At 59.5% G+C, this 27694-nt stretch overlaps 13 protein-coding genes across 13 annotated transcripts; 4 read left to right on the plus strand and 9 right to left on the minus strand.

Moving 5' to 3' along the window:
* Positions 1-1142: 1142 nt before the first annotated feature.
* On the minus strand, positions 1143-4226 carry SPSK_00685 (uncharacterized protein; the record flags this gene model as incomplete). The annotated part of the gene is made up of 1 exon (XM_016727635.1): positions 1143-4226. One exon carries the CDS (start codon positions 4224-4226, stop codon positions 1143-1145), a length of 3084 nt encoding a protein of 1027 aa, XP_016584432.1.
* Positions 4227-4866: 640 nt separating this feature from the next.
* Positions 4867-6605, minus strand: SPSK_00757 (uncharacterized protein; the record flags this gene model as incomplete). Its single annotated transcript, XM_016727705.1, has 5 exons — positions 4867-5262; positions 5333-5389; positions 5447-5886; positions 5959-6450; positions 6506-6605. 5 exons carry the CDS (start codon positions 6603-6605, stop codon positions 4867-4869), a joined length of 1485 nt encoding a protein of 494 aa, XP_016584433.1.
* A 745-nt stretch (positions 6606-7350) lies between these two features.
* Positions 7351-8215, plus strand: SPSK_00873 (60S ribosomal protein L6; the record flags this gene model as incomplete). The annotated part of the gene is made up of 2 exons (XM_016727819.1): positions 7351-7768; positions 7848-8215. 2 exons carry the CDS (start codon positions 7351-7353, stop codon positions 8213-8215), a joined length of 786 nt encoding a protein of 261 aa, XP_016584434.1.
* Positions 8216-8514: 299 nt separating this feature from the next.
* On the minus strand, positions 8515-9879 carry SPSK_00802 (3'(2'), 5'-bisphosphate nucleotidase; the record flags this gene model as incomplete). The annotated part of the gene is made up of 1 exon (XM_016727749.1): positions 8515-9879. One exon carries the CDS (start codon positions 9877-9879, stop codon positions 8515-8517), a length of 1365 nt encoding a protein of 454 aa, XP_016584435.1.
* An 888-nt stretch (positions 9880-10767) lies between these two features.
* SPSK_00749 (c3hc zinc finger protein) lies at positions 10768-12597 on the plus strand (the record flags this gene model as incomplete). Its single annotated transcript, XM_016727697.1, has 1 exon — positions 10768-12597. One exon carries the CDS (start codon positions 10768-10770, stop codon positions 12595-12597), a length of 1830 nt encoding a protein of 609 aa, XP_016584436.1.
* Positions 12598-12805: 208 nt separating this feature from the next.
* SPSK_00828 (uncharacterized protein) lies at positions 12806-13941 on the minus strand (the record flags this gene model as incomplete). The annotated part of the gene is made up of 2 exons (XM_016727775.1): positions 12806-13839; positions 13902-13941. 2 exons carry the CDS (start codon positions 13939-13941, stop codon positions 12806-12808), a joined length of 1074 nt encoding a protein of 357 aa, XP_016584437.1.
* Positions 13942-14587: 646 nt separating this feature from the next.
* SPSK_00756 (NADH dehydrogenase (ubiquinone) flavoprotein 1) lies at positions 14588-16345 on the minus strand (the record flags this gene model as incomplete). The annotated part of the gene is made up of 3 exons (XM_016727704.1): positions 14588-14757; positions 14859-15846; positions 15926-16345. The coding sequence occupies 3 exons, from the start codon at positions 16343-16345 to the stop codon at positions 14588-14590; spliced, it is 1578 nt and encodes a 525-aa protein (XP_016584438.1).
* A 790-nt stretch (positions 16346-17135) lies between these two features.
* SPSK_00891 (dynactin 6) lies at positions 17136-17852 on the plus strand (the record flags this gene model as incomplete). The annotated part of the gene is made up of 2 exons (XM_016727836.1): positions 17136-17573; positions 17658-17852. The coding sequence occupies 2 exons, from the start codon at positions 17136-17138 to the stop codon at positions 17850-17852; spliced, it is 633 nt and encodes a 210-aa protein (XP_016584439.1).
* Positions 17853-18200: 348 nt separating this feature from the next.
* Positions 18201-20189, minus strand: SPSK_00736 (uncharacterized protein; the record flags this gene model as incomplete). Its single annotated transcript, XM_016727684.1, has 1 exon — positions 18201-20189. One exon carries the CDS (start codon positions 20187-20189, stop codon positions 18201-18203), a length of 1989 nt encoding a protein of 662 aa, XP_016584440.1.
* Positions 20190-20331: 142 nt separating this feature from the next.
* SPSK_00944 (uncharacterized protein) lies at positions 20332-20643 on the plus strand (the record flags this gene model as incomplete). Its single annotated transcript, XM_016727885.1, has 1 exon — positions 20332-20643. The coding sequence occupies one exon, from the start codon at positions 20332-20334 to the stop codon at positions 20641-20643; it is 312 nt and encodes a 103-aa protein (XP_016584441.1).
* Positions 20644-21914: 1271 nt separating this feature from the next.
* On the minus strand, positions 21915-22723 carry SPSK_00881 (DOPA 4,5-dioxygenase; the record flags this gene model as incomplete). Its single annotated transcript, XM_016727827.1, has 3 exons — positions 21915-22302; positions 22379-22459; positions 22533-22723. 3 exons carry the CDS (start codon positions 22721-22723, stop codon positions 21915-21917), a joined length of 660 nt encoding a protein of 219 aa, XP_016584442.1.
* A 618-nt stretch (positions 22724-23341) lies between these two features.
* On the minus strand, positions 23342-24400 carry SPSK_00845 (uncharacterized protein; the record flags this gene model as incomplete). The annotated part of the gene is made up of 1 exon (XM_016727791.1): positions 23342-24400. One exon carries the CDS (start codon positions 24398-24400, stop codon positions 23342-23344), a length of 1059 nt encoding a protein of 352 aa, XP_016584443.1.
* Positions 24401-25007: 607 nt separating this feature from the next.
* SPSK_00701 (phosphatidate phosphatase LPIN) lies at positions 25008-27546 on the minus strand (the record flags this gene model as incomplete). Its single annotated transcript, XM_016727650.1, has 2 exons — positions 25008-26385; positions 26411-27546. 2 exons carry the CDS (start codon positions 27544-27546, stop codon positions 25008-25010), a joined length of 2514 nt encoding a protein of 837 aa, XP_016584444.1.
* Between the last annotated feature and the right edge of the window lie 148 nt (positions 27547-27694).

Genomic DNA, 27694 nt, shown 5'->3' on the forward strand with positions numbered 1-27694 from the left:
TTCGCAAAAGGTACCGACTGTGTGTCCCGTCACATTTAAGATTGGCAGAGCTGAGCTACTGTACTTCGTACTCTGTCTGTAGTACGACGCCAAACGACAGCAAATGTGATACGCCGTCTTTTCAAGAGGGAAAGAGCGAACGGTCTGATCCCGGGCAGGAAGGAGGGATGGGCATTGAGACCGGACGAAAATGGTATGGCTGGCATGCGTTACACGCAATTTGGGCAAGAGCCGTGAAGCTAGGCGTTGATCGAACAGGCAGGTCCCCCTGGGCCGGCTTTCAACGAGTGACGCTATTTGCAAATAGGAGGCATCTTTAATTACGATGTAGAACGCACGTCGACGTGAGAGAATGGGAGAATGGACAAAGTCGACACGCCGACAGGCCTCCCCACTGACGCTACCGAGTCATACGTCGCATTGCTTCGTGCAGGGAACGTCGGCAGTGTCGAGTCGACAGGGACTTTTGTTTGTGAAACAGCGGGACGACGGCAGTCATATTTCTCGTCTTTGTCTTTTCTCCTCTTCCCTGTCATTTTTGGGTTGTCAGGTCTCCCGCCGTCTCCGAACGACCGACGTATCAGGTTTTGGCCTTGCATTGAGCAGCAGGCATTAACACAAGAGCTTGCCATTCCTCGTTTCGAAACGGCCTGTGTCGTGTCATCAGCAATGCTGTCATCCGAAAGCAGTCTCGTTTAATCGAGCCACACACTCACTTGTCCACCAAGGCGCTTTTTGACGTAATAAAAGCCAAGTCACTCGATGCAATATTGGTGAGGGGGAAGTGACAAGACTACAACGCCACCGGCCTGTCCAATGCACCATGATCGGCGGGCCTCTGCTTTATTGGACAACGAAACAAGTCAGGCCGACAAAGGAAGTTGTGGTGACGGCACCTTGCATGCTTCGTCTGGGGTGCATGCAGGTATGTCAGGGTCTTCAACCAGTGGCTTCTTTAGGTCAAAACATAAGGTTTCCACTATAATAAATTATGTCTTTGAATAATATATTCAAGTTCATACGAACAAAAAATAGAAGAACACCGTTGGTATCACTAGAGAGTCGAAAAAGCCAAGAAAGAGATACAACTAAAAACCCAGGAAAAGTACTAAAAGCAGGAAATATGCACACAGGGTCCCCCCTTATCGAATCGTAAAGCCTGCCTGCGCCCAGTGTGGCACCGGCCTCTTGTCTCTTAGCAGCTTGGCCCGGACCACGCTCTTGATGCTCTCGGCGCGGTTTGCCACGTCAAACATGTCGCGGTTCAGGTCGGCCGCCAGCCGCGCAAGGTCTAGCTGGTCCGTGCGCTTGAGTGCGCGGAGACGCGCCAGGATCTGCCTGAGCTCGGCGTCGGCGTAGGGGCGAGAGCCGAGACTGGCTGTTGCGGCACCTTCGCGTGCCGGCGTTGGTGTTGGCGTTGGGGCAGGGGTCGGTATATCAGCCGGGGGCGTAGCCGGGACATTAGCCGGGACCTCGACCGGGACCTTGACCGGAGCCTCGACCGGAGCCTCGACCGGGACGTCGACCGGGACTTCAACCGGGACCGCGACCGGGACGTCGACCGGAGCCTCGACCAGAGCCTCGACCGGAGCCTCGGCTTCGGCAGGGCCGGCCACCTGTAGAGTGCTTACCACTAGGCCGTCTTCATCCTCCGCTTCCCCGTTCCGCTCGACCACAACCATGTCCTGGGTGACCTGCTCGACACTCGCGACCGGCGGCGGGCTTGATGGCTGGGCGACGACAGCAGTCGTGATAGCCGTTGTCATGACTGGGCTGTCGTCGTTCTCGCCATTGCCGTCGCCATTGCCGTCGCTATTGTCGTCGTCGTCAACACCGTCGTCATCACCGTCGTCATCACCATCGCGCACGACTTGGCCATCCCGCATGCCCTGGTCGAGGGACGCGGCCGGCGGCTGTGTCAAGACAATCTCCAACGACTCGGCGGCACGACCATGTGCGAGCTCCAATGCAAATGATTCGTCGTCCATTGCACTGATGTCCGGCGGTTGTGTCCGCGCAGCAGGTGGGCTTGCAGCAACCGCCACGGGCCTCCGTTCCCCGTCGCTGTCGTTTTCGTCTTGGTTTCCCACCCCACCAGCTTCTCCGTGTGCGTCCTCCCGTACCTCTACCTCTTGTCCCTCGTGGCCTTCCTGTGTCGCTTGACGCCCTCCAGCGTCGTGTGCAGTCTGTGCGCGCTCGAGGGCCAGCCATGCTTGGTTGAGCTCGTCCTCGATCCCATTGAGAAGCGGCCTGAGCAGGCATCGATTTCGTCGCACGGCAGCAATCGACTCGGGTCGCGGCAGCGCCGAGTTTTGCAGGCGTTGACCAGCCTCTTCGTCAGCGTCATCGAGGTACTGGTACGAAAAGGGGACCCCCGTCATACGGCGGTCGGCGCGGTACCCGAGCTCCCAGGCGACCGCATTCTCGAGGCGTGTGATCCAGCCAACGACACGCTGCGCCAAGTACAGCGTTGCATGGATCATCTGCACCCAATTGCCTGGCACATACAGGCTGGCCTCGCCCAGCTCCCCGCCGGGCAAGCTGCCACCGAGGGCGTAGACGGTTTCGAGAACCTCCACCGCCTTGGGGATGACAAACGCCACAAGGTCTTCCGCAAGCAGCCAGCGGAAGCGGACCGTTTCCGGGGTCGCGTCGCTCTCATAGGTCGTCAGTGGCTGGAGCGCATTGTGGCAGATCCTATGGATGCTGGCGTCGATCATGCTAAGACGCTCGCCATGTTCGCCGTGGTGGTCGTGCAAGTACGTCCTCTGGGCCCGCATGTCGAGCGTCTCCGTGGTCATGGAGGGCCGGGCCATGGGCCGCGGTACGTGCACATACGCGTCGTTGAGGCCCGCGAGCTGTCGCAGGAGCTTCTTAGCCTCTGCCGTAAATGGCTCGGGGCCGAACCGGCCGGGATCGGTGTGCTGCCAGCTCAATCCCATTTTCCACATCACCTTGCCGGTCCACCCACTCGTGCCCATCAGGTCTATGAGTGCACTCAGCAGCTGGGACGTGATGAGCTCTGTCACAGGCATCGCTGTGGGGTCTTGCGACGCAGATGTTCGTGGCACAGCTTGCGTGTCAATATCGTTGTTGTTGTTGTCGTGAGCGTTGTCGTCGTCGTTTTCGTTGTTATCGGCGTTGGTGTTGCCATAATCTGGGAGCTCACCCAGGGAATGAGTTTGTGCTTCGCCGCTGTCGCCAGTCTCTTGTGGTGTTTCTTGTATTGTTTCGGCTGTCCTTTGCGTCACGGGCTGGCCACCGCTTGCATCGAATTCGGCATTGCCACCCGCTGTCGCTGTCGTCGCTTCTGGCTCCGCGCTTGGTTGAAGGCCTTGCAATCGTCTGGACGAACGTCCTGAGGTCGCTTGTGCCGTTCCGCTCGCCTGGTCCACCCGCACTTCAGGTACATCGTCCTCTCGTCGCTCTGCACGTTTTTGTTGTTGTTGCTGGAGATGCTGTTCTGTATCTCCCTCCTTCTCGTATTGCCCGACCGGAGGCTGTTGCTCCGTCTCTCGTCGTTGCTTTTTGGAAGCGTCTTGCTGCTGCGCGGCCGCCCCCTCCACCGGCCCCTCCACCAGCCCCTCCTCTTCGCCCAACTGTCGCTTTTTTGGTAACGAACGCCTCTCCGTTTGTGCCCTATCAATAGCCGCCGTCACCTGTTCCAGCACATTCGCCACGCTCATCGCAACCCTTCCCCGACGGCTGCGGTTCGTAGCCGCTGTCGGTCGGGCATTCGGTGCCACCGCCTTGCGTTGCCGTTTTCGAGGCGTTTGAGGGCTGTTGTTCGCGCGGGCGACTTGTGTGCTCTCCATCTTGTTGTTGTTGTTGCTGTTATTTTTGTTGCTATCATCGTTCTCCTGGTCGTCGTCGTCGCTTTCGCCCCTGCGCTCCCTTTCACTCATCAAGTTCCACAGGTTGTCTGGCGATTGCAGTTCCCCATCCTCTTGCCGTGACTGCTGCTGCTGCTGTTGCTGCTGCTGTTGTTGTTGCTGCTTTTCGCGCAGTTGTCGCTGGCTTTCTGCCTCCTCCTGCACAAGCTGACTCTGGGCCTGGATGTTTTCCTGGCCACGCTCTGCCTCGCCCTCTTCGTAGAGATCAAGGGGCGGGAAGAGGGAGCCGCTGCTGTGCCCCTCGTTTGCCTCGTCGTCCGAGTCGACGGCATCTTTCGATGGCCGACGCGCGGGCTCCGTCGCAAACGGTGCCGTCGCACGCTTCCGCTCCATGGTCAACGTCGGTATCGAGTGCGAATGCGGCCAGCGGTTTTGTGTGTCGTCGTGAATGCCGCCAACGTTCGCGTCGCCATTCGGCAAAGCCTCGGAGAGAAAGGGATCAACGCGTCGCAAAGCACCTAAAAAGACAGGTTGGTGTCACGGGCGCGGTGGATCGTCGATGTTGACCATGAAATGTCGACGTTTTCGAGGTTGCGCTGTCGTCCGAAGTCGTCGCGTCCAATTCACCAGGTTGTCGTATTGGCGAAGAAACGTCCCCACTTTCCTCCCCTAACAGCACGGCAGGTGCCGTTGACAATGGTTTTCGGTCAACATGGCAGGCGCGTTCTAGCGCGTTCAGAGGCGGCTTCACTCTCTAATTGAGGATCGCTTTCACAACCTCCTCTAAATGGTTTATGTATTTTCTTTTTCTTGAAACTAGACTTGGACTCGTGACACTGAGGCCCCTAGCATATGTAAACGAATTGCCACCCATTGTATGTCCACCGTCTAACAGGGACCTTGCCGATAATGAACGAACAAAATAAAAGAATGCCGGTACCATGAGACCGAAATAAAAAGAACAGTAACCCGAGAATAAACGAAAATTAAAGCAAAACAAATACCGCGTCCCACAAACGCCAGCGAAATCCCATCAGATCACCGTACCCGTTGTATTGCTCACCATTCCCGCAAACGTAAATAAAACCCCTGCCACCGTTCCGAGGTGGTTATGGATGTGGTTGTGATATGAGATCACTGCGCCAGCCAGCTCGCCCAATGTAAACAGGCCAATGTTCCGCAAAATAGATGGCGGCAGGCCATACGACCCCATGATGAGAGAGACGGCAGGACATACAATGAACGGCCACCAGCCGCCCAGCTCGCCGTACCCGCGAAACGAGTTTTGGATGGTCCAAGTGGCCGCCGCAGTAGCCTCCAATGTGTCCAACATGTCGTTTGTCATATTCTTCGCCTGCACCAGCAGGCGGCTGTGGGCGTCAAAGTCGGAAAAGAACGCTTGCGTCATGCCCTCGAGCTGCAACATGCCCTGCAAGTAAAACAATCTCAGCGAACGGCCGCGATGTATAAGAAAAAATGGAGGGACAGACTAAGTTTACCTTTCCAAGGGCTTCTTGGCGAGATGTGAGATCCGAGGCTTGGAGTTGGGAAAGTTCCTATCCTGTTAGAACAGTGGAAATACAGATGTAAACGAACTTTGCATTTGTACTCACAATTTCTCGTTGTAACGACAATGCGGACGCATAGACTCCCTGCATTGCAGCATTGATCGCATCCATCTCACCTTGTGTCACCTGATTGACCCTTGCGATCGACCGCTCATGCTCAAAGGCCAACTCCGAGTTGCTCTCAAGCACTGTCTTTACAAGAATACGCAGCACCTGCTGTAGTGTCCGGGCTGACTGCGAACCGTCCTCCACCAGCGTGGCAGTCTCGCGTACCAAAGACATGAGATCATTGTGCAAGAGGGACTCAATGACTACCATTTTGTCCAAGAGGGCGTCTGCCACGGGTAAGACGTGGCCAAGCCGATCTGCCGCACCCTGAGCTTCCGCGTCCCAAACCTCCGTGCGCCTCTGCAGCTCGGCCTCGACGTCGTCGGTCAGCTTGGCCATGACACGCGTAAGCTTCTGGAAGACGAGGATATTTTGCGCTGGAAACGTTAGCTACCCTATCTTCCATTCGTTTTGTTTTTCTTTCCATTTCGTTTCGGACGGGCACGTACTCTTCTCGTAGTCTGCTCGGGCGGCCTCACAAAACCGAACGGCCTTGTGACTGTAGCTGACCCACGTGTTCCATGCCGACGGCGACTCACCCAGTCCAGCCAGACATGCCCGAATTTGCGCTTCGGGTACATGCAGTTGCGCTGTATCGCTCAGCGGAGTTCGGCTCAGCGTGGGCTCGCGGAACGGCTCACACGCCGGCGGGATGCTGAAGCTGGCCCGCTCCAGGTCACAGATGGCGAGGCTGGCCGCGTACGAGTCCACAAAGTCGCGCGCCCGGCGCCCGCTGTCTGTCAAGACTGTGGCATCGTCTTTTCCCTCGAGAATCTGACAGTTGTTGACGAGTAGTCGCGCGGCAACACGGTGGCATAGCGGCTCTGCTTCGAGTTCTTGAAGCTCGGTCAAGGCTGCCTGGTAGAGCGCAGAGCGCGTTGCGCCCGCTTGCAAGAGGTCGGACGGGCTTATCCTTGCTAAAGATGGATGTGCATCGCGATCTACTCTAGATTAGTATGAGCCGTGTTGGAAGAAATTGAGCGCCGTTGTTCTTACCCGGCGTTCCTGGCTCAGTAGAGATCCATGGGATAGCTGTGACGGATAGAAAAAGGTTGCATGAGACCAGCAAAGTCGCCAGCAGCTTGACGAAGTACATGATAGGCGCATTGGTTGGTCTGGTTCAAGAGGTGCCAAGGTTGTGAGTATGCGTAAGGCAGTCGCTTGGTTTGGTAGGCAGCGTATATATATGCTCATCTGAAAGCCGGAGATAGATTGGGAGGAGAAAAAATAGAGGAGAGTAAGAAGCAAAGTGAAACCCAGCAATTACGAACAAAATGCAGAAAAAGAAGAGACGAAAAGGCGTCGATTTGGCAGTGTATATCGCAGCGTCTAAAAGCTCCTCCAGCATCGAATGCCACTCAGGATGGCAGGGCATGAACAGTTGCCTGCAGTCGATGACTAATATAACGCGGGTTCAACCAGAGCACAGGCTTTACAACATCATCGCCAGAGGGTGAGAAGAGCAGACGTTTATATATATTGAGCCCCTGAATGTCATGTCTTCTTAACACGAACTTGAGTTGACTCCAGGGAAGGAGCAGCTCTGAGTTCCGAATGAGGAAGGTTTGAGGGGACAAGCGCGACGAATTACACGGCAGGTGTGCACCGGTGCCTTGGGGCTGGCTTGTGATCACGTGGGGCCTACCGCAAATTTGAGGCCCAGAAAAATCGGTTACAGCACTGTTCCAATTGGCCGCCAATTTTTTTTGAGAGCGTCTCCTTGACGTCTGTCGAACGACATCGTGAGACCGGCCAGGACGACGAATAAGCGACGACGGCGCGCCATTGGCCCTCCCCAACTACGACAGAACACACGTTCTCCTTCTCTGACACAAACCGCAATGTTTGCGCCGAGACGGGGGCAGGCGCTCGCGAAAGCGGCCGAGAGCGCGGTGGCGGCCGCAGGCTCCGCAGCGACAAGAACAACGGCTGCACGGCGCGTGGCCCTGCCGGCTGCCGCGGCCGCATCCCAGCAGTGCACCCGTGCCTTTTCGGCGACGGCAGTGCACAACTCCAAGCTCGGCCGGATGCCCATTTCGATCCCGCCGGGCGTGGAGCTGACGATTGGCGAGCCGATTGTGAAGAAGGACCCGACCACATACCTCAAGATCCCGCGGAGGACGATATCGGTGCGAGGGCCCTTGGGCCAGCTGGAGCTCACGATGCCGCCATTCATCCAAATCGACCACGACGTGGAGGCACGGCGCATCACACTCAACATTGAGGACCGCCAGGTCACGGAGCAGAAGCAGATGTGGGGTGAGTCAAGAGGGAAAGGAAGGGCTCCCTGCGCGTGGTCCATTTGACACATACAGACACTGACCTGACCGACCCGTAGGAACCATGTGGGCACATATGAACCGGTACATTATCGGTGTGTCGGAAGGCCACACGGCCGTGCTGCGGCTGGTTGGTATTGGTTACCGTGCGACGGTGGAGGAGCGGCCCGAGAAGGAGGCGTACCCGGGCCAGAAGTTTGTGGTGCTCAAGCTGGGCTTCAACCACCCGGTCGAGATGGGCGTACCCAAGGGCATTGCGGCCAGCACGCCGCAGCCGACGCGCGTGCTGCTCGAGGGCATCAACCGCGAGGAGCTCATGACATTTGCAGCGAGTATCCGGCGGTGGCGGAAGCCAGAGCCCTACAAGGGCAAGGGCATCTTTATCAACGAAGAGACGATCAGGTTGAAGCAGAAGAAGATCAAATAGACGATGCGCGCGAGGGGGATATTTGGGAACAACCAGGGTGCAGTTGTTGCGCATTGTATGTACTATATTCATCTATTTTCTCGGCTGTAAACTACACATGGACCGCCCTTGTTTTTTTCCAACCGTAATATTATTTTATCATGCACGAGTCTAGCGTACACAGTTCATTTATGTTTTGGGGATAGCAGACCACACGAGAACAGCTTTCGTTTGGAGAACGAGACAGAGGCGCTCGGACAGCCTCCGCGGAATTGCATCAATGCCAGCTGTTTCAGCAGCTGCAGCTCGAGTTCTCCAAACTACGGCGAAATCTTGAGGACCGTCTGTACGACACTGAGCACCCTGTCGTGGATCGCCGCCGGCGCTGCCACGACACCCTTATTCTCGGCCAGCGTGCGGCCGTGGCCAAAGTTGAGCCGCCGCCCCAGCGTGTCCGTGACCTGGCCACCAGCCTCGCGCACAATCAGGTCGCCCGCCGCGTGGTCCCAGATCTTTTCCTGGTAGGTCGCGGACACGGGCAGGCGCAGGTAAATGTCGCCGGCGCCGCGCGCAATCGAGCCGTACTTGGCCTGCGAGTCCATGCGCACGCTCGGCTTTGTGATGCCCAGGATGCGCGTGATCTGCGCCGACTCGTCCTGGTTGGAGTGGCCGGCCTCGACGCTCTCGCAAAACGACGCTTGCAGCAGGTCTTCCTTGGTGGACAGCGCGTTCATGTGGATGGCACGGCCCGCCAGCACGTTGCCCGTCGTCAGGGGGCGGCTGTAGGCGCCGTCGCCCTTGACGGCTGAGAAGAGCACGCCGACGTTGCTGCCCTCGTCGGATTGGTTGGCGCCGACGTCGACGGTCAGCTTGGTGGCGTCGTCGGTTGGCAGGTTGGGGCAGCCCAGCACGCCGACCTTGACGTCGCCGTCGACAATCAGGCCGACGCAGACGGCGTACTGGCCACCGCGCAAGAAGCCCTTGGTGCCGTCAATGGGGTCGATGGTCCAGATGCGGCCCACGGAGCCGCCCTTGCTCTTGCCCTGGTCGAGCACGTCGAGCATGGTGTCCACGGAGGGAATGGGGCCGCCCAGCACGTCCTCCGCGGCAGGGTCGTCAAGCCGGGTGTTCTGCACAAAGCTCCAGATGGTGTCCCGCAGGTTGGCGTCGGCGCGCAGCTGGTCGGCCTCCTCCTCGGCCACGATCTCGTCGGTGGGGAACTGGTAGCGCAGGGCGGAGATGATGAGGGCCTGGGCGCCAAAGTCGCCAATGGTGACGGGCGACTTGTCGTCCTTGGACACGGTGCCCTTGGCCTTTTCGTGGAACACGCGCTTGGTGAGGATGGCAGCCCGCTGGACGGCTAACTGGGCCACTTGCAGCTCTCTGACGTACTCCTGGCTCGCCATGGTTGCGGTGCAAGCGGTGAAGAGGCGGGACCTGGGAAAAGGCAGATAGTGACGGGCCTGGAGAGCCCACGTTTGACGGACGAGGAGGAGCGCAAAGGCCAGGGCGACGAGTGCGAGGCCGAGGAGTATGCGGAAGGAGAAGAACTGTCTGTCGCGGGGATAACGATGCTGTCGTCTCGACGTGGTCGCGGGGTCGCTGGTCCGACGAGGCGAGTCTGTATGGATGTTGTCGTCGGTGGGAGAGGGAGAATGCTTGTTGTGTGTCGTGGCGTCGTGCATGAGGGAAATACCGTCGTCGTTGTTCAGTGGGTAGCTCCTGCAGGTTTTCGCATTTTCACAGAGCTGCGCAACAGGCAATGATGTAAATGGCAAGAGCTAACGACTACCCCGCTGGTCTCGATGCGCTGACGGAGCCAGGCTCCACCCACAGTGCAAAGTTCTCACTGTTGCTGCTGTGAGTCGATATACATGTGCATGTGCACGACAGTTGTCAGGTTTTTAATGGTTTGTGTCCTCATACTTTGCTTGAATGTGCCTGTTCATAAACATTGTACTTGTTTTGTGATTTTGCAAGTGTGTATTTACGTTTGGTGTGAATATGTTCCAGCGTCAACGGCATGTACCTTTGCCACGTTGTGCCATACAAAGGGTACCTCATCACGCGTTAAGCTGCAGCTGTGCGGAATAGGGAAGGTGCGACCCAGCAACGAGACAGTTGTTAGCACGCGGCAGGCACAGCAACACCTTTTTGGATCCAACAGACCCCTGACATAAACCGTCTCTTTTTGGTGTTCTCAGAGCTATCTTTCCACCAAAAACACAACAACGTTTCTTTGTTTCGAGCGTTGTTTATTTCCGCTCTCGCTGCAACGGCATTGTTGACGACCGGAAGGGATACTTTCCTTCTCCCCCTCATCACGGCCTCCTCGCGTGTTTCCGACTCCCTTTGTCTCGTCGAAGTCGTCCCAATTTTTCTTTTGCCAGCCTCGTCTCCACGAGTATTCAAGGCTACGACATAGATACGGCAGAGATAGCACATCCTTGACAGGCTGATAATCGACAAGAACGCATTGCGAGACGCGACGCGGCATTGAACCCTTTCCTGGGTGCTCCCCGGGCTCGACAAACAACAGACACAGGGCAGAAAACAGAGGCAACACAGAAAACATGAATGCGACGAAGCGGAAATTCAACGCCCTGCTTCAGGGGATCGGCACGCGATCCACCGGTTCCGTTTCATCAACTGAAAAGAGCGATCCCACGCGCCCATCGTCATTAGACCTCGGCCGGGGTGTTGGTGAGAGCACATCTCGACTTTCGACTTTGATGCCTTCACGAGAAGCTCTTTTAGGAGCTACACCGACAACAGTGACACCAGGGACCACCCAACCGAGCGACATGTTACTCTCCTCTCCTTCACGAACGGCGACGGCGACGGCGACGGCGACTACGACTCCCTCGGCGGCGAGCCTCGAGTTTCTTGCCAAACGGCGACGCATCGCGAATGGCGGTGCCACGTTGCGCGATACGACGGGCAATGCCGCCGTAACACCATCAAGCAGCATCCTGCGCAAATGGGGTACGAGCACAGCCCGCGGGAGCACCACTAGGCCAGAACAGACGCATACAAGCACACATACACAGACGGCACCGCCCCAGCCACGCTACTGCCCGGGCGACCGAGAGCAGCTCCTGCGGCGCTTGGCCACGTTCCAGGAGCTGACGGACTGGACGCCCAAACCGGACCGCATCAATGAGATCGAGTGGGCGAAGCGCGGCTGGGTGTGCCAGGGCAAGGAGCGGCTGCGGTGCACGCTGTGCAGCAAGGAGCTGGTGGTGCAGCTGGGCCGCGCCAAGAGCAGTGAGGCCGACAACAGCGACAGAAGCACGCCCGCGTCGACGGAAGCGGCTGAAGCGGCCGAGGCGGCCGTGGTCGACAAGTACGTTGACTTGGTGGTAACGGCGCACGAGGAGGACTGTCTGTGGCGCAAAAAGGGTTGCGACGACAGCTTGCTGCGGCTGCCGCTGGCCAGCCCACACCAGGCACTCGCCGACCTCCGTCAGCGCTACGACGAGCTGTCCGCCCGCAAGGACTTTCTGCCGTACGAGTTCAACCTGCGGCTGCCCGAGGGCCTCGACATTGACGCCGTCCTGGCCAATCTCCCGCCGACCTTTTTCGACACCCCTTCCACGACGGCGGCCACGGCCGCGGCGACGCCCTCCCCCAACCGCACCGCACTCGCCCTGGCCGTCATGGGCTGGCAGGGCCTGACCAACAGCCGCATCGGCGCGGTGCCCAACTCGGCATCGTGCCATGCGTGCCTGCGTCGACTCGGCCTGTGGATGTTCAAGAGCAAGCAGGTCGACCTTGAGACGAACACGGTGCTCGAGCCGGCGCCCATGGACCATCTGGACGCCGTCCGTGAACACCGCTTCTTTTGCCCGTGGAAGAACGGCGCCGTGCAGCGCAACCCGGGCGGTGCGCGGCCCATCCGGAACGGCAAGAGCGGCGCGGGACCGACGGCTCAGCCGCCGGGCTGGGATGTTTTGGTGCAGATGCTCAAGAACGATGCCTATCTGCGCAACCGCATGGCGGCCAGGCCGACGTCAAGCCGGCTTCCGCCCACGCCGTCCAAGGACGCGGCAGGTGCACCGGGTGTGGCGCCTGTGACGCCTGGCCGCCGGCCGGCCACTGCTGGCGGCGATGCCAATGCCAGCAATGGCACACCTGGCCCGCTGCTCGGGACGACACCGGCCACGCTGGGTACGGGCAGCGGTATATTTGGCGACCACGAGGCACGTGAAGAGGACGAGGCGGCACGCGATGCCAAGGACAAGGAGCGGTGGGCGCGGCTGCGACGGGTCAAGAGTTTGTTTGACGCCAAGGGCACAATGGCCAAGAAGTTGAAGCGTGCGGGCGTTGGAGGCACGGGCAGCACGAGCCGGCCGAACACGGGGCACTCCCAGTCGTCGCTGCGGCCGGAAAGTCAGGGTTAAAGGGATTGGGTATCTTCGACAAAACGTGTGCATGAATGTTGTCGATCATATCTAGCGAACATGCGGAGCGTAATGAAGTCATATTATTTCTTTCCAAAAATGGTGTATTCAAGCGGGACTCTAAATCTCCTCCCACTCGTAACTCCAAACGGGTATCCATGTCTATGTCTAAATAAATCGTTTGTGAGATCCCTCTTCACCAATGTCTTTATGACTCCTTCTTCTCAGCGGCTGCCGCCTTCTCTTCGGCCGCTTTGGCTGCTGCTGCCGCTTTGGCTGCCGCCGCCTCGGCCTCTGCCTCCTTGGCTGCGGCCACTTCCCTGCCACACCGCAACCACACATCGTAGCTTGTCAGCAGCGTTGTGAAGAGCATGACACCGCCCACCGTCACCGGCCGCAGCGGCGTCCACCCGACAACTGCCCCGGGGAGCAGCACGTCCGCTCCGTCGGCCACGACCTTCCGCAGCAGCACCACCAGGCGGGCCTGCAGCGCCCGCTGCCACTTGCGCCGCTGCGCCATGCGGCTCTGTATGATGCGGCGCAGGCGCAGGCGTTCTTCATTGAGCATCTCGATCTTGTCTTGTCCTTGCGTCTCGTCGTTGTTGTCGTTGTTGTCGCTGCCGTTGTCGTCGCCACGCAACGGGCTGCCCATGTGGGCGTGCTTCTCGTCGTCGGTCGGCGGCGGCATCGGCACGTCGCGCGCCACATGGGCCATGCGCACGAGCGTGGCGGCGACGCTGCAGCTCAGCGACAGGAACCAGTAGCGCTGGCCCTCGACATGTAAAACGGCGGCGCGCTCGGGGCCCCAGACGGCCAGGCCGGGCACGTCGAGCGCGTCGACAATGGTGGCCGTCTCGAGGAGCAGGTAGATGCCAGCAAACGTGCGCGCAAACACGTCCAGCCAGAGGTCGGCTCGGAACCGCTTTTTGGGGTGTGGCCGACCGGCAACCGCGCGTGTTGCGTCGTTCCCGAGGCCGCCGCCCATCAGCTGCATGTACAGCTGGTGCGCGCCGTGGAAGCTCTCGATGAAGCGAAACATGCGCGAGAAGCGGCGGCCGAGGTTGACGCGGTCACGGGCACCTGCCAGCATCGCAGCGGCCGTCCCGTGCACGGCAGCCATGCCGGCTGTCGCACGGAACTTTTCCGTATGCAAAAGCGCGGCTGCATAGCCGACCAGGATGGGCACGCTGACAACGATTTGGAGCAGCGAGTGGACAAGGCGCAGGATGCGCTCTAGGCCGACTGGAGTGGGGTGGTTAGTCTTGACAATGGCAAGTAAAGTTATGGTATATGGAAGGGCCTACCGGAGTCCGTTGTGAAGGCGATGAGCTGTTCTATAAACATGGTCGAGAGGTTGAGGCTTGTGATGTCTTTAGTTGATAAGGTGAAGCAGCCGATGTTTGTGTTCGTACGAAACGAGGACGTCCAGGAACGCAGTAATCATGACCGAAGAGGAACGCAAACACTTGCAGCGTACAAAGTACCGTGAAGTGAGGACGCCGCCGATATCGTGCAATGAGATGACTGACCGCTCCCGCGTGTGTGGTTGCAATGTTGACCCTGGAGACGTCTGCGCTAATTTTGGGGGCGCTGTGGTGGCTCGCTGTCGCCTTCCCGATCGGCCCCTGAATAAATATATGGGCCACTGACAGCTCAACATCTAACACCCGTTTCTTGATGACGTGAAGAATTTAATGTAAATAAATAAAGACGCCACCTAGCAGCTCCTAACACGGATTTAAATACAGGTGGTTTGTGTTATCCCTTTGTAAAAAAAAGGCTGGAGACGAAGCAGGCGAAAACAAGCGTCAAAAATCAGAACTGAGCGATAAAAAGAAACACAGAAAATGCAACAAAAAACTTTGCAAAATATTTGAGTCCGTTCCGCTCCCTGTCTCTTTTCTTTTATGATTATTTTGTTTTTTTAGGTTGATTTTGGCCGGCGTCGACTGCTCCTTGTTCCGTTATACCCTCCACGCACAACGCACATTTACTGACCCGGAGCAATGAGGTGGCCCTGCTTGCGTGCGTCGTGCGTCCAGCCGCCGGCCAGCGCCTCGCCGCCGGTCTCGGCCGCAAACTGCTGCATCCGCGCCTCGAGCTCTGGCCGGAAGTGGCGGATGAGGCCCTGGATGGGCCACGCGAAAGCCTCGCCGAGGGCTATAAAACGGTCAGTATGATGTACCATGAACGGTCCGTGTGAATTTAAGGGGGGCGTGTGTAAATGTGTAAATGGGGGAGAAAAGACCGGGGGGACGTACCGCAAATGGTGTGGCCTTCGACCTGCTTCGTCAGCTCCTGCAGCATGTCAATCTCGCGCTCGCGGCCCATGCCCTTTTCAAACCGAGACATGATCTGCTCCGTCCACTTGCTGCCCTCGCGGCACGGCGTGCACTGGCCGCACGACTCGTGGCGGTAAAAGTGGCTGAGGCGGCTGATGGCGCGGACCACGTCGGTGCTCTTGTCCATGACAATGACGGCCGCGGTGCCCAGGCCCGACTGGCTGTCCTTGAGCGCGTCAAAGTCCATGATCTGGTCGTCGCACATGGCCTTGGGCAGGATGGGCGTCGACGAGCCGCCGGGGATCACGGCCAGCAGGTTGTCCCAGCCGCCGCGCACGCCGCCGCAGTGCCGGTCAATCAGCTCGCGCATCGAGATGGACATCTCCTCCTCGACCGTGCACGGGTTGTTGACGTGGCCGCTGATGCAGAACAGCTTGGTGCCCTGGTTGCGCTCGCGGCCGAAGCTGGCGAACCAGCTGCCGCCGCGGCGGCAAATGGTCGGCGCAACGGCGACCGTCTCGACGTTGGTGACGGTCGACGGGCAGCCGAACAGGCCGACGGCCGCGGGGAAGGGCGGCTTGAGGCGCGGCTTGCCGGGCTTGCCCTCGAGCGACTCGATCAGCGACGTTTCTTCGCCGCAGACGTAGGCGCCGGCGCCGCGGTGGATGTAGACGTCAAAGTCGTAGCCGGAGCCGCAGGCGTTCTTGCCAATGAGGCCGTCGGCGTACGCCTCGTTGATGGCCTTTTGCAGGACCTCGGCCTCGTAGATGAACTCGCCGCGAATGTAAATGTACGCGGCCGTGGCGTTCATGGCGCGGCCCGAGATCAGGCAGCCCTCGACCAGCTTGTGCGGGTCCTTGCGCATAATCTCGCGGTCCTTGCATGTGCCCGGCTCGCCCTCGTCGGCGTTGACCACGAGGTACCGCGGCTTGTTGTCCTTGTCCCAGTCCTTGAAGTTCATAAACGACTTTTCGTGTTAGTTGTGAGTGGCTCCAGGTTCTCCATTGTGCAATACATGCATGTTGTCAAAACCCAAACGGACGTACCCATTTCAGACCCGACGGGAAACCGGCGCCACCGCGGCCGCGCAGACCCGACGTCTTGACCTCGTTGATGATCCAGTCGTGGCCCTTGAGGATAATCTCCTTGGTCTTGTGCCAGTCGCCCATCTTCTTTGCGTGCTTCAGGTCCGGCGGGTACCGGCCGTACAGGTTCTGGAAGATACGGTCCTGGTCCTTGAGACCGCCGTACACCCGCTTCTTGGGCGCCTCAGGCGCGGCATCCTGCACCGTGGCGAACGAGCGGCGCGACGACGAAGAGAACGGCCGCCGGGCCGGTAATGAAGACGACGATGTCGACGAGGAAGAGGTAGTAGAGGCAGTCGAGGAGAGGGCAGGGGCGACGCGGGCGACAGCCGACGCGGCGGACGCCGCCTTGGGAGCGGCGGATGCGCTGCGGGAGAGCATGATGGGTGTTCGGGCCGACGTGTCGTCGAGGGGGGAAGCGGCGGCGGTTTCAGTGGTGTCGGTGGTCACGAAAAGTGGCGGGAAAATCGCTCGGCTGCTCAATTGAGCAGAGTGTAGACAAGCAAGCCAATGGATGGGCCTGCACTCGGAAAGTCGGTGGAGGGGGACAGAATGTGTCCGGAAGAGCGACTGACGTACGGCGGATGTGAAAGAGGGACTTTTCTGCGCTCGAAGTCGCCCCGTTGTCCGTATCGTGGAGATTCGGGAAGAGGCGAGCAAAAATGCTGTGATGGGAATGGGGGAAACACCACTTGAGCCGGGAAACTTCTCTCTTGCGGGTCACGTGAAGGGAACTGTGGGGACCTACTAGGCCAATCAGCGCAGCTTGAAAGCTAATACGTGGATGTCACATATGTACAGCATAGGGAACAGTTGCAGACAAATAAACCATGTATTAATTTTCACTAAATTTCAGTCGATTTAACGAATGTTGTCTTGAATGCAATTGATGTCGGCGTCGTCGTTATACGGGCCCGGGTCGTCCGGTTGGGCCAACCTTGACACTTTCTGAGGAGTTGAGAGCAGCCGCGCGCTGATTGGCTATTCCCCCTGAGCATCTAAGGACCCACCCCGACGGAACTGACCCTGAAGCGGTCCACAGCTCAGACGTTTGACAACAGCGCAACGATCACCACCGCGTGTGTCTGCTTACAGACTCCGGCCATCCTTGGTGCTTCTTCCTTTTCGGCTTTAGTTATATTTAATAATACACGCCTCTACTGCATGCGCCATGTCAAAACGACAGTCTATGATGCCCGCGGCGCCGCCCACGCCCGTCCACTTTGTGACGGACCGCACCGGCGGCGGCGGCGGCGGGCCCGTTGTCATGGCCGACGCCGTGTACGTTGTCGGCACGTTCCCCGTGACCATTAGCGGCGACTCGGTCATCCATCCACGTGCGCGGCTGGACGCCAAGGGCGGACCCGTCAACATTGGCCGGCGCTGCATTGTGGAAGAGCGCGCTGTGGTGGGCGGCGGCGCGGCGTTTTCGGCGTCGAACAGCAACGTGGCCGTCCCGGGCAGCTTCCCGTCACCGGAGGGCAGCGTGACGCTCGGGGACTACGTGTCCGTGGAGACGGGGTCGGCGCTCGAGGCGGGTGTCGTGGTGGGCCAGGGCAGCGTCGTGGGCCCCCGGAGCCAAATCGGCAGCGGAGCCGTGATTGGGAGGGTGCGTTCCCTTTTTCTTCCCTACAACTGTGATGATCCTTGTATTGTCGTCTTTGTCGTCTTTGTCTTCTAACTGACCTCGTAGTACTGCACACTCGCCCCGCGGAGTCGAATTTTGCCCGGAGAACGGGTGCCCGACTTCACAGTGGTGTACGGCCAGCAGCGGCGGCGGGACGGACGCGTAGGCGCGGCCGAGGCACGGCACAAGCAGCAGGCACGAAAGATCGAGGTGCTGCGCAAGCTGATTCCTAGCGTGCCAGAGAAGTACATGGCGGCATAGGGGGATAGGCGGAGAGAGGGTGGTGGTCAAGTAAGCCGTAGAGTCGCGTTATTGGCAACCGGGCAGCGTTCATGACTGATTTACAATTGATACCCATCATAGTTTGCAGTCCGTTCCATTATTTGAAATGACCGAAAGCAAAGTCCAATTTTGTTATATTTTCCCAATTTTCCATTTTTCGAAGCTTTAAAGCATTATGTCCGTGTAAATGCTGCAAGATGAACTCCGTGTCCTATGTTCCAAGTCCCATTGCCCGTTCCCGTTCCGGTTCCCGTTTTCAATTTCGTGCCAATTTCGGGGTATAGTTGTGTGTGTGTGAATGTGTGTCGTAAATAGGGGGAGAATGCGCTACAGGTATCTCGCCTTCATCCATTCGCTGGTGCCGAGACCCAGGTTCAAGCCATTGGTCGCCCACCAGCGTCGAACGGCGGCCGGGTCGCCCAGCGCGTCCTCGAGGGCCTCCTCAATGTCCATAGTGCGGTACTCGACCTGCTTGGCGCGCCGGCCGTTCATCCGCGGCAGCGTCCCGTGCGCGTACCCCTTCCACCAGTCCAGCACGGCCAGGTGCGAGTGCATGGTGGCCTCCACAAGCACCTGGTGGTTGAAGACCATCTTGTCGTCGCCCCGCAGCTCGCGCCACAGCTCCAGCACCTCGACCTGGCCCCAGCGCGAGGCCACCTTGCAGATGGCGTCCTGGTGCCCGCCGTTGACGCCGCTCTCCTCCCACCAGCGGATGACGTCGACGCGGCCGTACTGCGCGGCGCAGATGAGGGCGCGGCCCGGCTTGAGGACGACGCCCGGCGGGCTCGCGAGCGACGCCTCGCGCCACCACTCGAGCACGCGCACGTGGCCCTTGGCGCTGGCCTGCTCGAGCGCCGCCTCGGTGTACTTGAGGGGCAGGCCCGAGCGGCGCCACCACTCGAGGACGTGCACGTAGCCGTTCTTGGAGGCGCCGTCGAGGGCCTCGGCGTCGTACTGCTTCTCGAGAAACGAGGGGCTGCGCACCCACCAGTCGAGAATCTCCGTCTTGCCAAAGTACGCCGAGGCCTTGGTGGGCACGGTCTTGCCGTCAAAGTTGCGGAAGACGAGCGGGCAGTGGGCCTCGACGTAGGTCAAGACGTCGGTCAGCGAAAACTTGAAGATGAGCTTGATCGCCAGCGCGGACAGGTCGTGGATCGTCGCGGGCGCCTCCGACAGCTTCTGGCAGATCTTGTCCGTCTGGGCGGTCAGCAGCGTCCACTCGAGCTCGTGCATGAAGACCTGCAGCGGGTCGTCCGGGTGCGACGGCTGCCGGCGCCAGCCATAGTGTGCGGGCATGGGCAGCTTGGTAAACACGTCCAGGGCCGCGGCCAGCTCCCAGTCGCCCGTGTACTCGAGGATCATGGACCAAATCTCGGGCGGCAGGCGTTTCTTGGAGCCCGCGGACAAGAAGCCCGAGTCGGGCGCAAAGGCGCGGCCGCCGTTGAGCGCGGCAATGTCGACGTCGTGGCCGAGCGACAGCAAGTCGGCATGGTTCTTAATAATGCCAATCAGCTCGGCAAAGCCAGACCACTGGACGACGCGCTTGCTCTGCTGCTGCTGCTCCTGCTGCTGCGAATGTGTGCGAATAGCACTCTCGGGCGTCGACACGGCGCTGTTGCCGGCGGCGTCACCAGAAGGCGAGGGTGCGTTGTAGTGCCACAGAATGGGCGGCAGGACGCGCACCCAGTACCATTTGCGGTGCAGCTTGCTGATCTGTCGTTTGGTTACCGGGTTTTCCCACATGTGGGTGGACATGCCGGGGACGAGCAGGATGCGCTTGGAGGCGTCCCAGCTGCGCAGCACCTCGAGCAAGAGGGTATCGGCGATGCCGGCCATCATGCGGCCGAGGTTATCCGCGTCAATGGGCGCGAGCACGAGAAGATCGGCCCAGTCGACCAATTCAAAGGCGCGGCGCTGGGCGCAGTCGATTTCGCGGTTCGACTGGCAGTTGGGTATGCTGTGGCCGCCGGCACCTGTAGATTTTGCAGTGGAACCATCACGCTTGGGAGCGCCATTGAAGTAGTCCGTCTCGATGGATAGGGACGGGGGGTGCAGCGAGCGGTTGGCAAAGCAAGGAAACTCCTGGGCGAGGCGGTGGGTGAGCTCGTCGACAACGACCTTGACGGTTATCTTGGGCTCCTTGGAGAGGCGAACGGCAATGGTCTGGGCGTAGGCGACCTCCTTGGGGCCGTTGGCGGCGACAAGAAGCTTGAGGCGGCGCTCGCGCGGCATCTCGTAAAAGGAGGTGGCTGACGGGGTCTTGGGGAGGAAGTTGATAAATGGAGGCGGAGGATCGTCTGTGGACGAGGACTCCATTTTGGCAGAAGGTTGAGGGGATCGACCGGGCAGCAAGCGAGAGCCCGAAGGGAGCCAGACGGGAGGGCAAGGGCTGCTGGTTGGTGCAGCGACAAAGCACACAACTTGGTAGTCACGAAAGGTGTTTTCTGTGATGGAAAAAATGGTGATTGGCCTGACGCACAACGTGCAGTTCGAGAGCCAAGTGACAGCTAAAAAGCTGCAGGCAGAAGCGTCCAATGCGCACGGCGAACAAAAGAGCAGCTGCGGCTGGCGAGAGGAAAAGAGACGTAGGTCGAGGCGTGTGCAGTCCAGAAGCTGGAGTATTGTGTGTGGCGAACAGCTGTCATGCAAAGAGCAAGTGAAACAGGTCGAGTGCGTCCGAGACGAAGACGAAGGGCGCGGCTGGCTGGAATCGGGGTGTTTAAGACGGGCGACGGGCCGTGACCATGGGCGCTCCGCACACAACAGCTGAAGGTTCGAGGGTGACGTCGGCTGACGTGCAGTCCAGTACGAAGTATGGCAGTATCGAAGACAGTATCGAAAGACGGTCGGATAATCGTCGCATCCAGTGATGGCCTGTATCGGTAGAGCGCAGAGCAGAAATGCAAAAGCGGTCTGATACGTGCACGCGTGTGATGGGCGGGTCGGCGGTCAACTTGTGGGCCGTGTGCTGGGTGCGGTGGCTGCAAGAGTCGGTGAGCAAAAGGGATGCACACATTTGAGACAATGAGGCAGAAAGTCGAATGCTGGATGCCAAAAAATGGATTGAAGTGGCCAGACTGCAGACTGCAGTGCGCTCTGGGGTTTTGGGGGCAGGTGCCATTGGATGGTTCGTGCAGAAACGTACGGCGTCTCTCGCTCTTTCCCACATCCATTTTTTGCCCTTGCACGGGCTTCCCGCTAATTAGCGTCGCCCTTTCCTCTCCGAACGGTCGTTGACGTCGAACAGGAAGGAAGATCTGTTTCGACCCCCGCTTGCAGGCGAGATGAGGCTAGTTCAGTGGGTCGCGCTTTCCTTTGCCTCCCTCTTTTGGCAAGTCTTGCTTTCGATCTCTGCCGCCCCTTCCCAATTCCTCACCTCCCGTTCGCAGCGTTTAGGCAGGCGTGCGAGAAATTACGTACTCGGGACAAGGAGTACACTGTCTGACTCGCGATGAATGGCGGTCACGCTCCATCACACCTGCCGCTCGACTGATTCCAGATACCTAACAGCGACGATTGCCACAGCAGCCGTCTGTTCCGGCGGTGTGGCACAGGCCTGTTCAGGTCCAATTAGGCCCAACTCACAGTACTAGCACCCCCAAAGCCTTGTCGCTCCAGTTGTATGAGATACAAGCCATAACGACCTATCACTCCAGCCCGAGGCTAACCGCTGTTGCGCACAGCACCGAGCCTCGCCCAGCTATCGCCCAGCCTTGGCTGAGCCGATGACAGCGGTTTCTCTTGCCGTTGGTAGGGAGTGATCTGGTGGGTTTTTGGTGTTGTAACGCAAGCCAACCGTGCCAAGGGCTGAGGATTCTCGAGGAGCGAGAAGAGACGAAGTGCCATAGAAGACATACGAGAAGCACACTTTCGCATCCCACAGAGCAGGGAACAAGACCACGGAGCCGTAACGTTGCGTGGTATATTATTCATCATTAGTATGTCAAGATGTGTGAGTGCATGGCACGAGTGTCAACAAAATAAAATAAAACTCCCAATAAATACAAGGACGACAAAACACAAAAACATCTGACCACTCCCTCAGGTCTGACCAATGGCATCGACAGCGGCCGCCTTTTCGCTGTCCCCGCTGAAGCCGGCAGGGTTGCCCGACGCGACTGCGGCCGCCGCGTTGATGGCCATCTTGTCAAAGATGGTAAAGTCCAGCGGCACGCGCTCGCCCAGCCACATGGCCCGCTGCGAGTGGTTGCGGCGCTCCGTGGCGATCTCGCCGACCGGGTCGGCCGCCCCGCCGCCTTCGGTGGTGTTGGGGTGGACGAGGGCCGACAAGGGGCCGCGCCAGATGGCCAGCCAGGGGACGAATGCGCCGAACTGGGCCGGGGTAAAAAGGTTGACTTCGAACATGGCGACGGGATGGGGGCCGATGGGGCGGTCCCAGAAGCGGTAGATGCGAAGCTCAGGGACTAGGCTGGGGCATTAGCTGGGAACACACACACTCTCTCTCACACACACAAAGAGTGGACTGGGCGCAGGAAGGCTCACACTCTCGCCGGATGCGCTCGTGGAGGGCGCGGGCGTACTCCAGCTGCTGGGGGTTGGCCTGGAAGTAGTAGATGTGGACGTCACTGCAGTTCACGTTAGGATCCACGGCGAATCACAGTAAGAAAAGGTCAAAGGCTCGACGCTCGAGGAACGCACAATCCGCCTCGCCGTCCACGATCCAGGGGATCGACAAAGGCGTCGTAAGCTGGGCTGCGGGCGGCCGGTTCGTTCTTGAGGCTCTTGCCGTCGTCGTTCTTCTCGTCACCGAGTGGTGCCTTGCCCTCGTAGCCCGTCAGCGGCGAGGGGTACGCAGAGATCGGGGGGTTGTAAAAGTCAGGAGCAGCCATTGTGAAGCGAGGCAAGGTGACGTCGCAGTGGAGGTCGAGGTAAGTTTTGAGGTGGATGTTGAGTTGAGTGGAGAGTTGTCGCGATATAAATTGCTTCCGTTGGGGCTATTGTGTCGTTATATATGCCGTTCTTTGCGGGGTTGTTGCGGGATGGGAGCTGGAGCTCAGCGGACATCGATGTATGGCAGAGCAAGGACAGAGGTCGGTGGATGGTCATACAACAGACGGAGAGCAGTCGGCGACACAGTTTCATGTTTGCTCGTCGTAATGAGGCTGTTTTCGACCCTTTGTCGCACAAAGCCCCGCTCCTATCGGCACAGTCTAGCAGAAGCACGTCACTGCGGGACAACTGTATTGCCAGCTACATGCGCTGTTCGACGTGGTCGTGTGTTAATTTACAGCGCCTTATTACGTATGTCTTAGTGGGCGGAAGGCTGGTGGTCATGACATCTCGGCCGAGCACCGGACAAAACAAATGAGGCAGGCACATATCTCGGTCGTGCCTGGCGAAAGTGTCAGATATTGTTCATCGTACCTTCCATGTTGAACCACAGTACGTCGTATTTCTAATCTAATTAAACCTGGACTTCATCCCCGCCCTCGTCGCCCCTCTTCTCTTCACTCTTTTTGCTCCCTTTTGTATCCTTTGCCAGAGGCACACCACACGCCATACCTCACATACATCACGTCTGGACTGCCCGTCAACGCCTCCCCAATGCCGCTCGCGGTCGGTACCATGGCCGTGCGCCACCGTGTGCCCGTGGCCGCGCCCACTTCGTCCCACAGCTTCTGGAAGGTCGTTGCGTCGTGCAGGTAGCGCGTTCGTGGACTGTGCGGTACAATGCGGTGCTCACCAGGGACGCGGTGCGCGAGCTGGGCGCCAAAGACAGAAATGCCCGTGGCCTTGTCGTCCGCGCTGCCCGTGGACGTGTCGCTGGACGTGTGGGCATCGCTCAAGAACTGCACAACCCGTACAGCCGCCTTGACCTGGTCGTTCCAGCTGAAGAGATGGAAAAAGTTGGCGGCGTGGACCATGGTGACGGACTGCGTGAGCGCGTCCAAGGGACTCGGACCGTCGGCCAGAATGTCGCCAGCGACAAACGTGAACCCATCGGCCCCTGTCTCCCCGCTTTCGCCCGCGCCGTCGCCAAACATCTCGTATCCCAGGTCAATAAATTCGCGGTGCAGATCGGCCCCGGACAACTTGTGAGGATCGACGCCGTCGTGTGCCATCTGGCGCAGCACCTGACCGACGCAGCAACCAAGGTCCAGCAGGCGTTCATGGTTGAGAGCGGCCGACGCCAACGTCAGTCGGGTCACGGCCTCCTGGTAGTACGGCGACTTGGTTATGCCGAGGCTGAGAAACGCAAAGCGGCCAATGCACGGGTACTGGTAGACCGACCAGAGCTTGTCGCGGACTGCGTACAAGTGCGCATCGATGGCGTCGGCCGGCATGAGGCTGTAGTCACGTAGCAGCTGGCGCATGGGCGCAATGTCCTCGGGCAGCGTTTCAAAGTACGAATGCTTCTTCCACAGCTCTACTCTGTCGGCCGCTATGAGCGGTGCCTGGGGTCTGGCCGTTGCCTCGTTGGCAGCCGCGGCATGAGGAGCAGTAGCGGGGACAGCCTCGCCGGTAGAGGCAGATGCCGTGTCAGAAGTAGGTTTCGACGTGGCCATTGTGGACGGTTGTTGAATTCGAGCTCGAAGTCGAGCTCGAATTTGCTTGATGATTGTCCCCTGATCGAATCAATTATACTTGAAAGAGCTGAGTCTGCAAAACGGCCACAACACGCTCTAAACCCCTCTTCGTCACAATCACATCCTCGGCCAAACCCAGCCGGCCGTGACTCAGGACGGCTGCTCGGCTGCCTAATGGAACGTTGGCGGCGCGAGTGACAATTGGCCCGTTACATTCGCAACTTTGCGTTTTCATTTTGGGTTGTTTTTATTTTTATTTTTATTTCAATTAACAAAGGTGAGGTAAGGCGTCTTGAAATGACACAATAAGAAAAAAAACCAAAAAACCCATAAAAACAAAAACGCCTCGCTATGCAGTTCCTCAGAATCGATGTCATATCGTCCCAAGACAGTCCAAGTCCCCAAAAAGACTAGACAAGAACAGAAAAATGATGTGGATCATGTGCATCGCCAATGATATCCTCCTCCTTCACCTCTTGTCAAATAATGTATCTAGAAATGCGTGTGCGCAAATGCTGTCTAAAAGAGCAAGCAGGCAAAAGCCCAGAGGTGCAAAACTTGTGCGGAAAGATGGCAGCGTGCGGTTTTACTCTTTCGGCGTCGGGCGGTCAATGACCAGATTCTTGACGCCCGTAATGGCTTCGGCGTCGACGTCTTCGGCAGCCGAGCTCGAGGCGGACGAGGAGAGTTTGTTGTCGGTCGCAGCCGCGGGTTGGTGCGCAGGCTGCGGCTCGTTTCCTTCGGCTTTGTTTTCGTCGTCGTCGTCGTCGCCTTCTGTCGTCGGCAGAGGCTCGTCGCGCGAGATGGAGGCAATGGACACGTTCTGCACGTTTTGCACGGTCGGGTCGCCGCCCATGCGCTCGTCCTCCACGTCGCCCTCGCCTTCCAAGTCGCCGCTGAGCACGCTGCCCTCGCCATAGTCGTCCATGGAGTTGCGCGACATATAACTGTCGCCCATGTCGCCATTGTCTTCGTCGTCGTACTCCTCCTCGTCGTCGTACTCGTCATCGTCTTCTTCGTCGTCGTCGTCGTCGTCCTCCTCCTCCTCTTCCACCTCGTCGTACCGGCTGGTCCGCCGCTTCGGCAGCGGGCGGCCGCGGTGGTGCCGGTGGTTGTCCACGTCGTCGTCCGACTCGCTGTCGGAAAACTCGTCCATCTCCAGCGGCGCGTCGCGCCAGTACCGGAAGTCGGTAAACTCTTCGCCGCCGCCTTTGACGAGCGTGCTGATGGGCGGGAAGTAGTGGTCGACGACCTCGGTGATGTTGACGTAGGTCAGCTTGAGCATGTTGAGGCTCAGCAAGTCGAGGGACACCTCCGCATTGGCGTTGATGGTAAAGATGCGGTTGCGCGGCACGTCGACGGTGCGGTACGAGATCTGGTCCGTCAGGCGGTTGCCGAAGCCGGCGTAGAAGGGGTGCGTGTTGGTGCCGTATAGGTTGCGGATGTCGCGCAGCGTGGCCATCTTGAACACCTCGGGCTTCCGCAGGTAAATCTCGCGGCGCAGGGCGGCCATGGTGCGGTCGGGCGACAAGATGGTGGGGCCGCGCGGCAGGCGGTAGCCGTTCTGCAGGATGCCGGCCAGGTAGGTGCGGGTGGAGTCGGCCTGGCCGACGGAGCGGCTGGTTAGGTACATGATGTTGTAGCCGTTGGCCGCAATGTCGCTGTAGAGCTTGGCGACGCCGGCATGGGTCCAGTCGCGGCCAATCATATTCAGCACGTGGCCCAGGGCGTCCGACTTGGTAATGGTGCCGTCAATGTCGGAAATGACGACGGGCACGCCGTACTTCCACAGGTACATGTAGGCCGAGCAGGTGGCCTTGTTGACGGTGAAGCTCATGGTGTTCTCGCCGGGCTGCAGGCGCAGCGCCTTGAGCTGGTCGCTCGTCAGGCGCAGCGTCTTGGCGTAGTTGCGGTTGGGGTCGCCGACGGCGGCCACAGGGCCCGGGGACGAGGGGGGGGGTGGTCTGGCCCATCTGGCCGACGTCGGACTCGGAGCGGCGGTGCGCGGGTTTCAGCTGCGGCGTGGAGTTGGCGCTGTCGTCGCTCTGGTAGCCCGGGTCGGAGGCGGCGTCGATGGCGACGGCGGGATTGCGGTTCATGCCCGAGGACTCCATGACGCGGCGCATGGCGGCCTCCTTGGCCTCCTCGCTGCTGTAGATCCACAGGTTGCCCTGCTCGTCCATACCAAAGAGGGCGCCGACGTCGTAGTTGCCCTGCAGCTCGTTGGCGAGCACGCGGCGGGCCAGGACCTCGGCGCGCAGGGCCTCCTCTTCGCTGTTCTTGAAGCCGGTCATGTCGAGCATCAGGTCGCCGGAGTCGGTGACGCGGCTGGGAATGTTGACGGACTCGAGCTCCTTGGAGAGCGCAATCGCGCGCTCAATGGCCTCGGCGGGGGCCAGCGGGGGCGGGCTGTGCGAGCGTTCCGACAGCTTCGGGCTGCCGTTGCTCGTTTCGCGCTCGACCGACTCGGCGCGGGTCGACTCGCCGGCCGTGAGGGACGGCTGGCGGGCGGCCTGGCGCAGGATGTCGTCGCTCTGTGACCGCTGCGCAAGCGACCCCCAGTCGCCCGACCGCGGACGGCCGGCGTAGATCTCGGGAGAGGCAGAGAGCGGGGTGAGAAGGCCGTTCTTCTGCTGTGCGGTAGAGGAGTGCACGATGCCCTTGGGGGCGGTGCGGGACGTCAAGGTGGCAGAGCGCGGTTTGCCCGACTCCATGTCCAGAGCCAGCAGCGAGGGCTCCTGCAACGACGGCAGAGCAGACGCCTCGGTGGCACTGGAGGGCGGTGTCTGGGGGCCGAGGGACGGGCTGCTGACGGGCGAGGAGATGGGCGACGTCTGCATGCTCTGGGGAATGTCGTCGGTGGTCTCGAAGACGAAGAAGGCCTCGCCGCCCTCGCCGAGCTTCATGGAGTAGTCCTGGCGGGCGCCGTTGACCTTGAATTCGACCTTTTTCTCGTAGGGCCGCAGCAGCGAGAACTTGCCGAAGCGCACGTGGAAGGGAGAGCACATCAGAGTGCCGTCCTCCTGCTCAACGACGATGACGTCGATGGCACCGCTGAGGGTGGCCGGGTTGATGGAGTTCCATGCTGTCGACACGGAGTCGCTCAAGTTGCGCACGTACTGCATGGCGTTGTGTGGGGGAGGAGAACGCAGGGCAGGGTGGAGAGACGAGAGACGAGAGGCACGCGAGGCGCCGGGGCGAATCGAGGAAGCGCGGCCTCGGAGGGACGGTTGTCGACGAGAGGAGCTGTCGGTACTGTTTCGATGTTTGATG

Source organism: Sporothrix schenckii (assembly GCF_000961545.1).
Source record: "Sporothrix schenckii 1099-18 chromosome Unknown Cont48, whole genome shotgun sequence".
NCBI classification, from domain to species: domain Eukaryota; kingdom Fungi; phylum Ascomycota; class Sordariomycetes; order Ophiostomatales; family Ophiostomataceae; genus Sporothrix; species Sporothrix schenckii.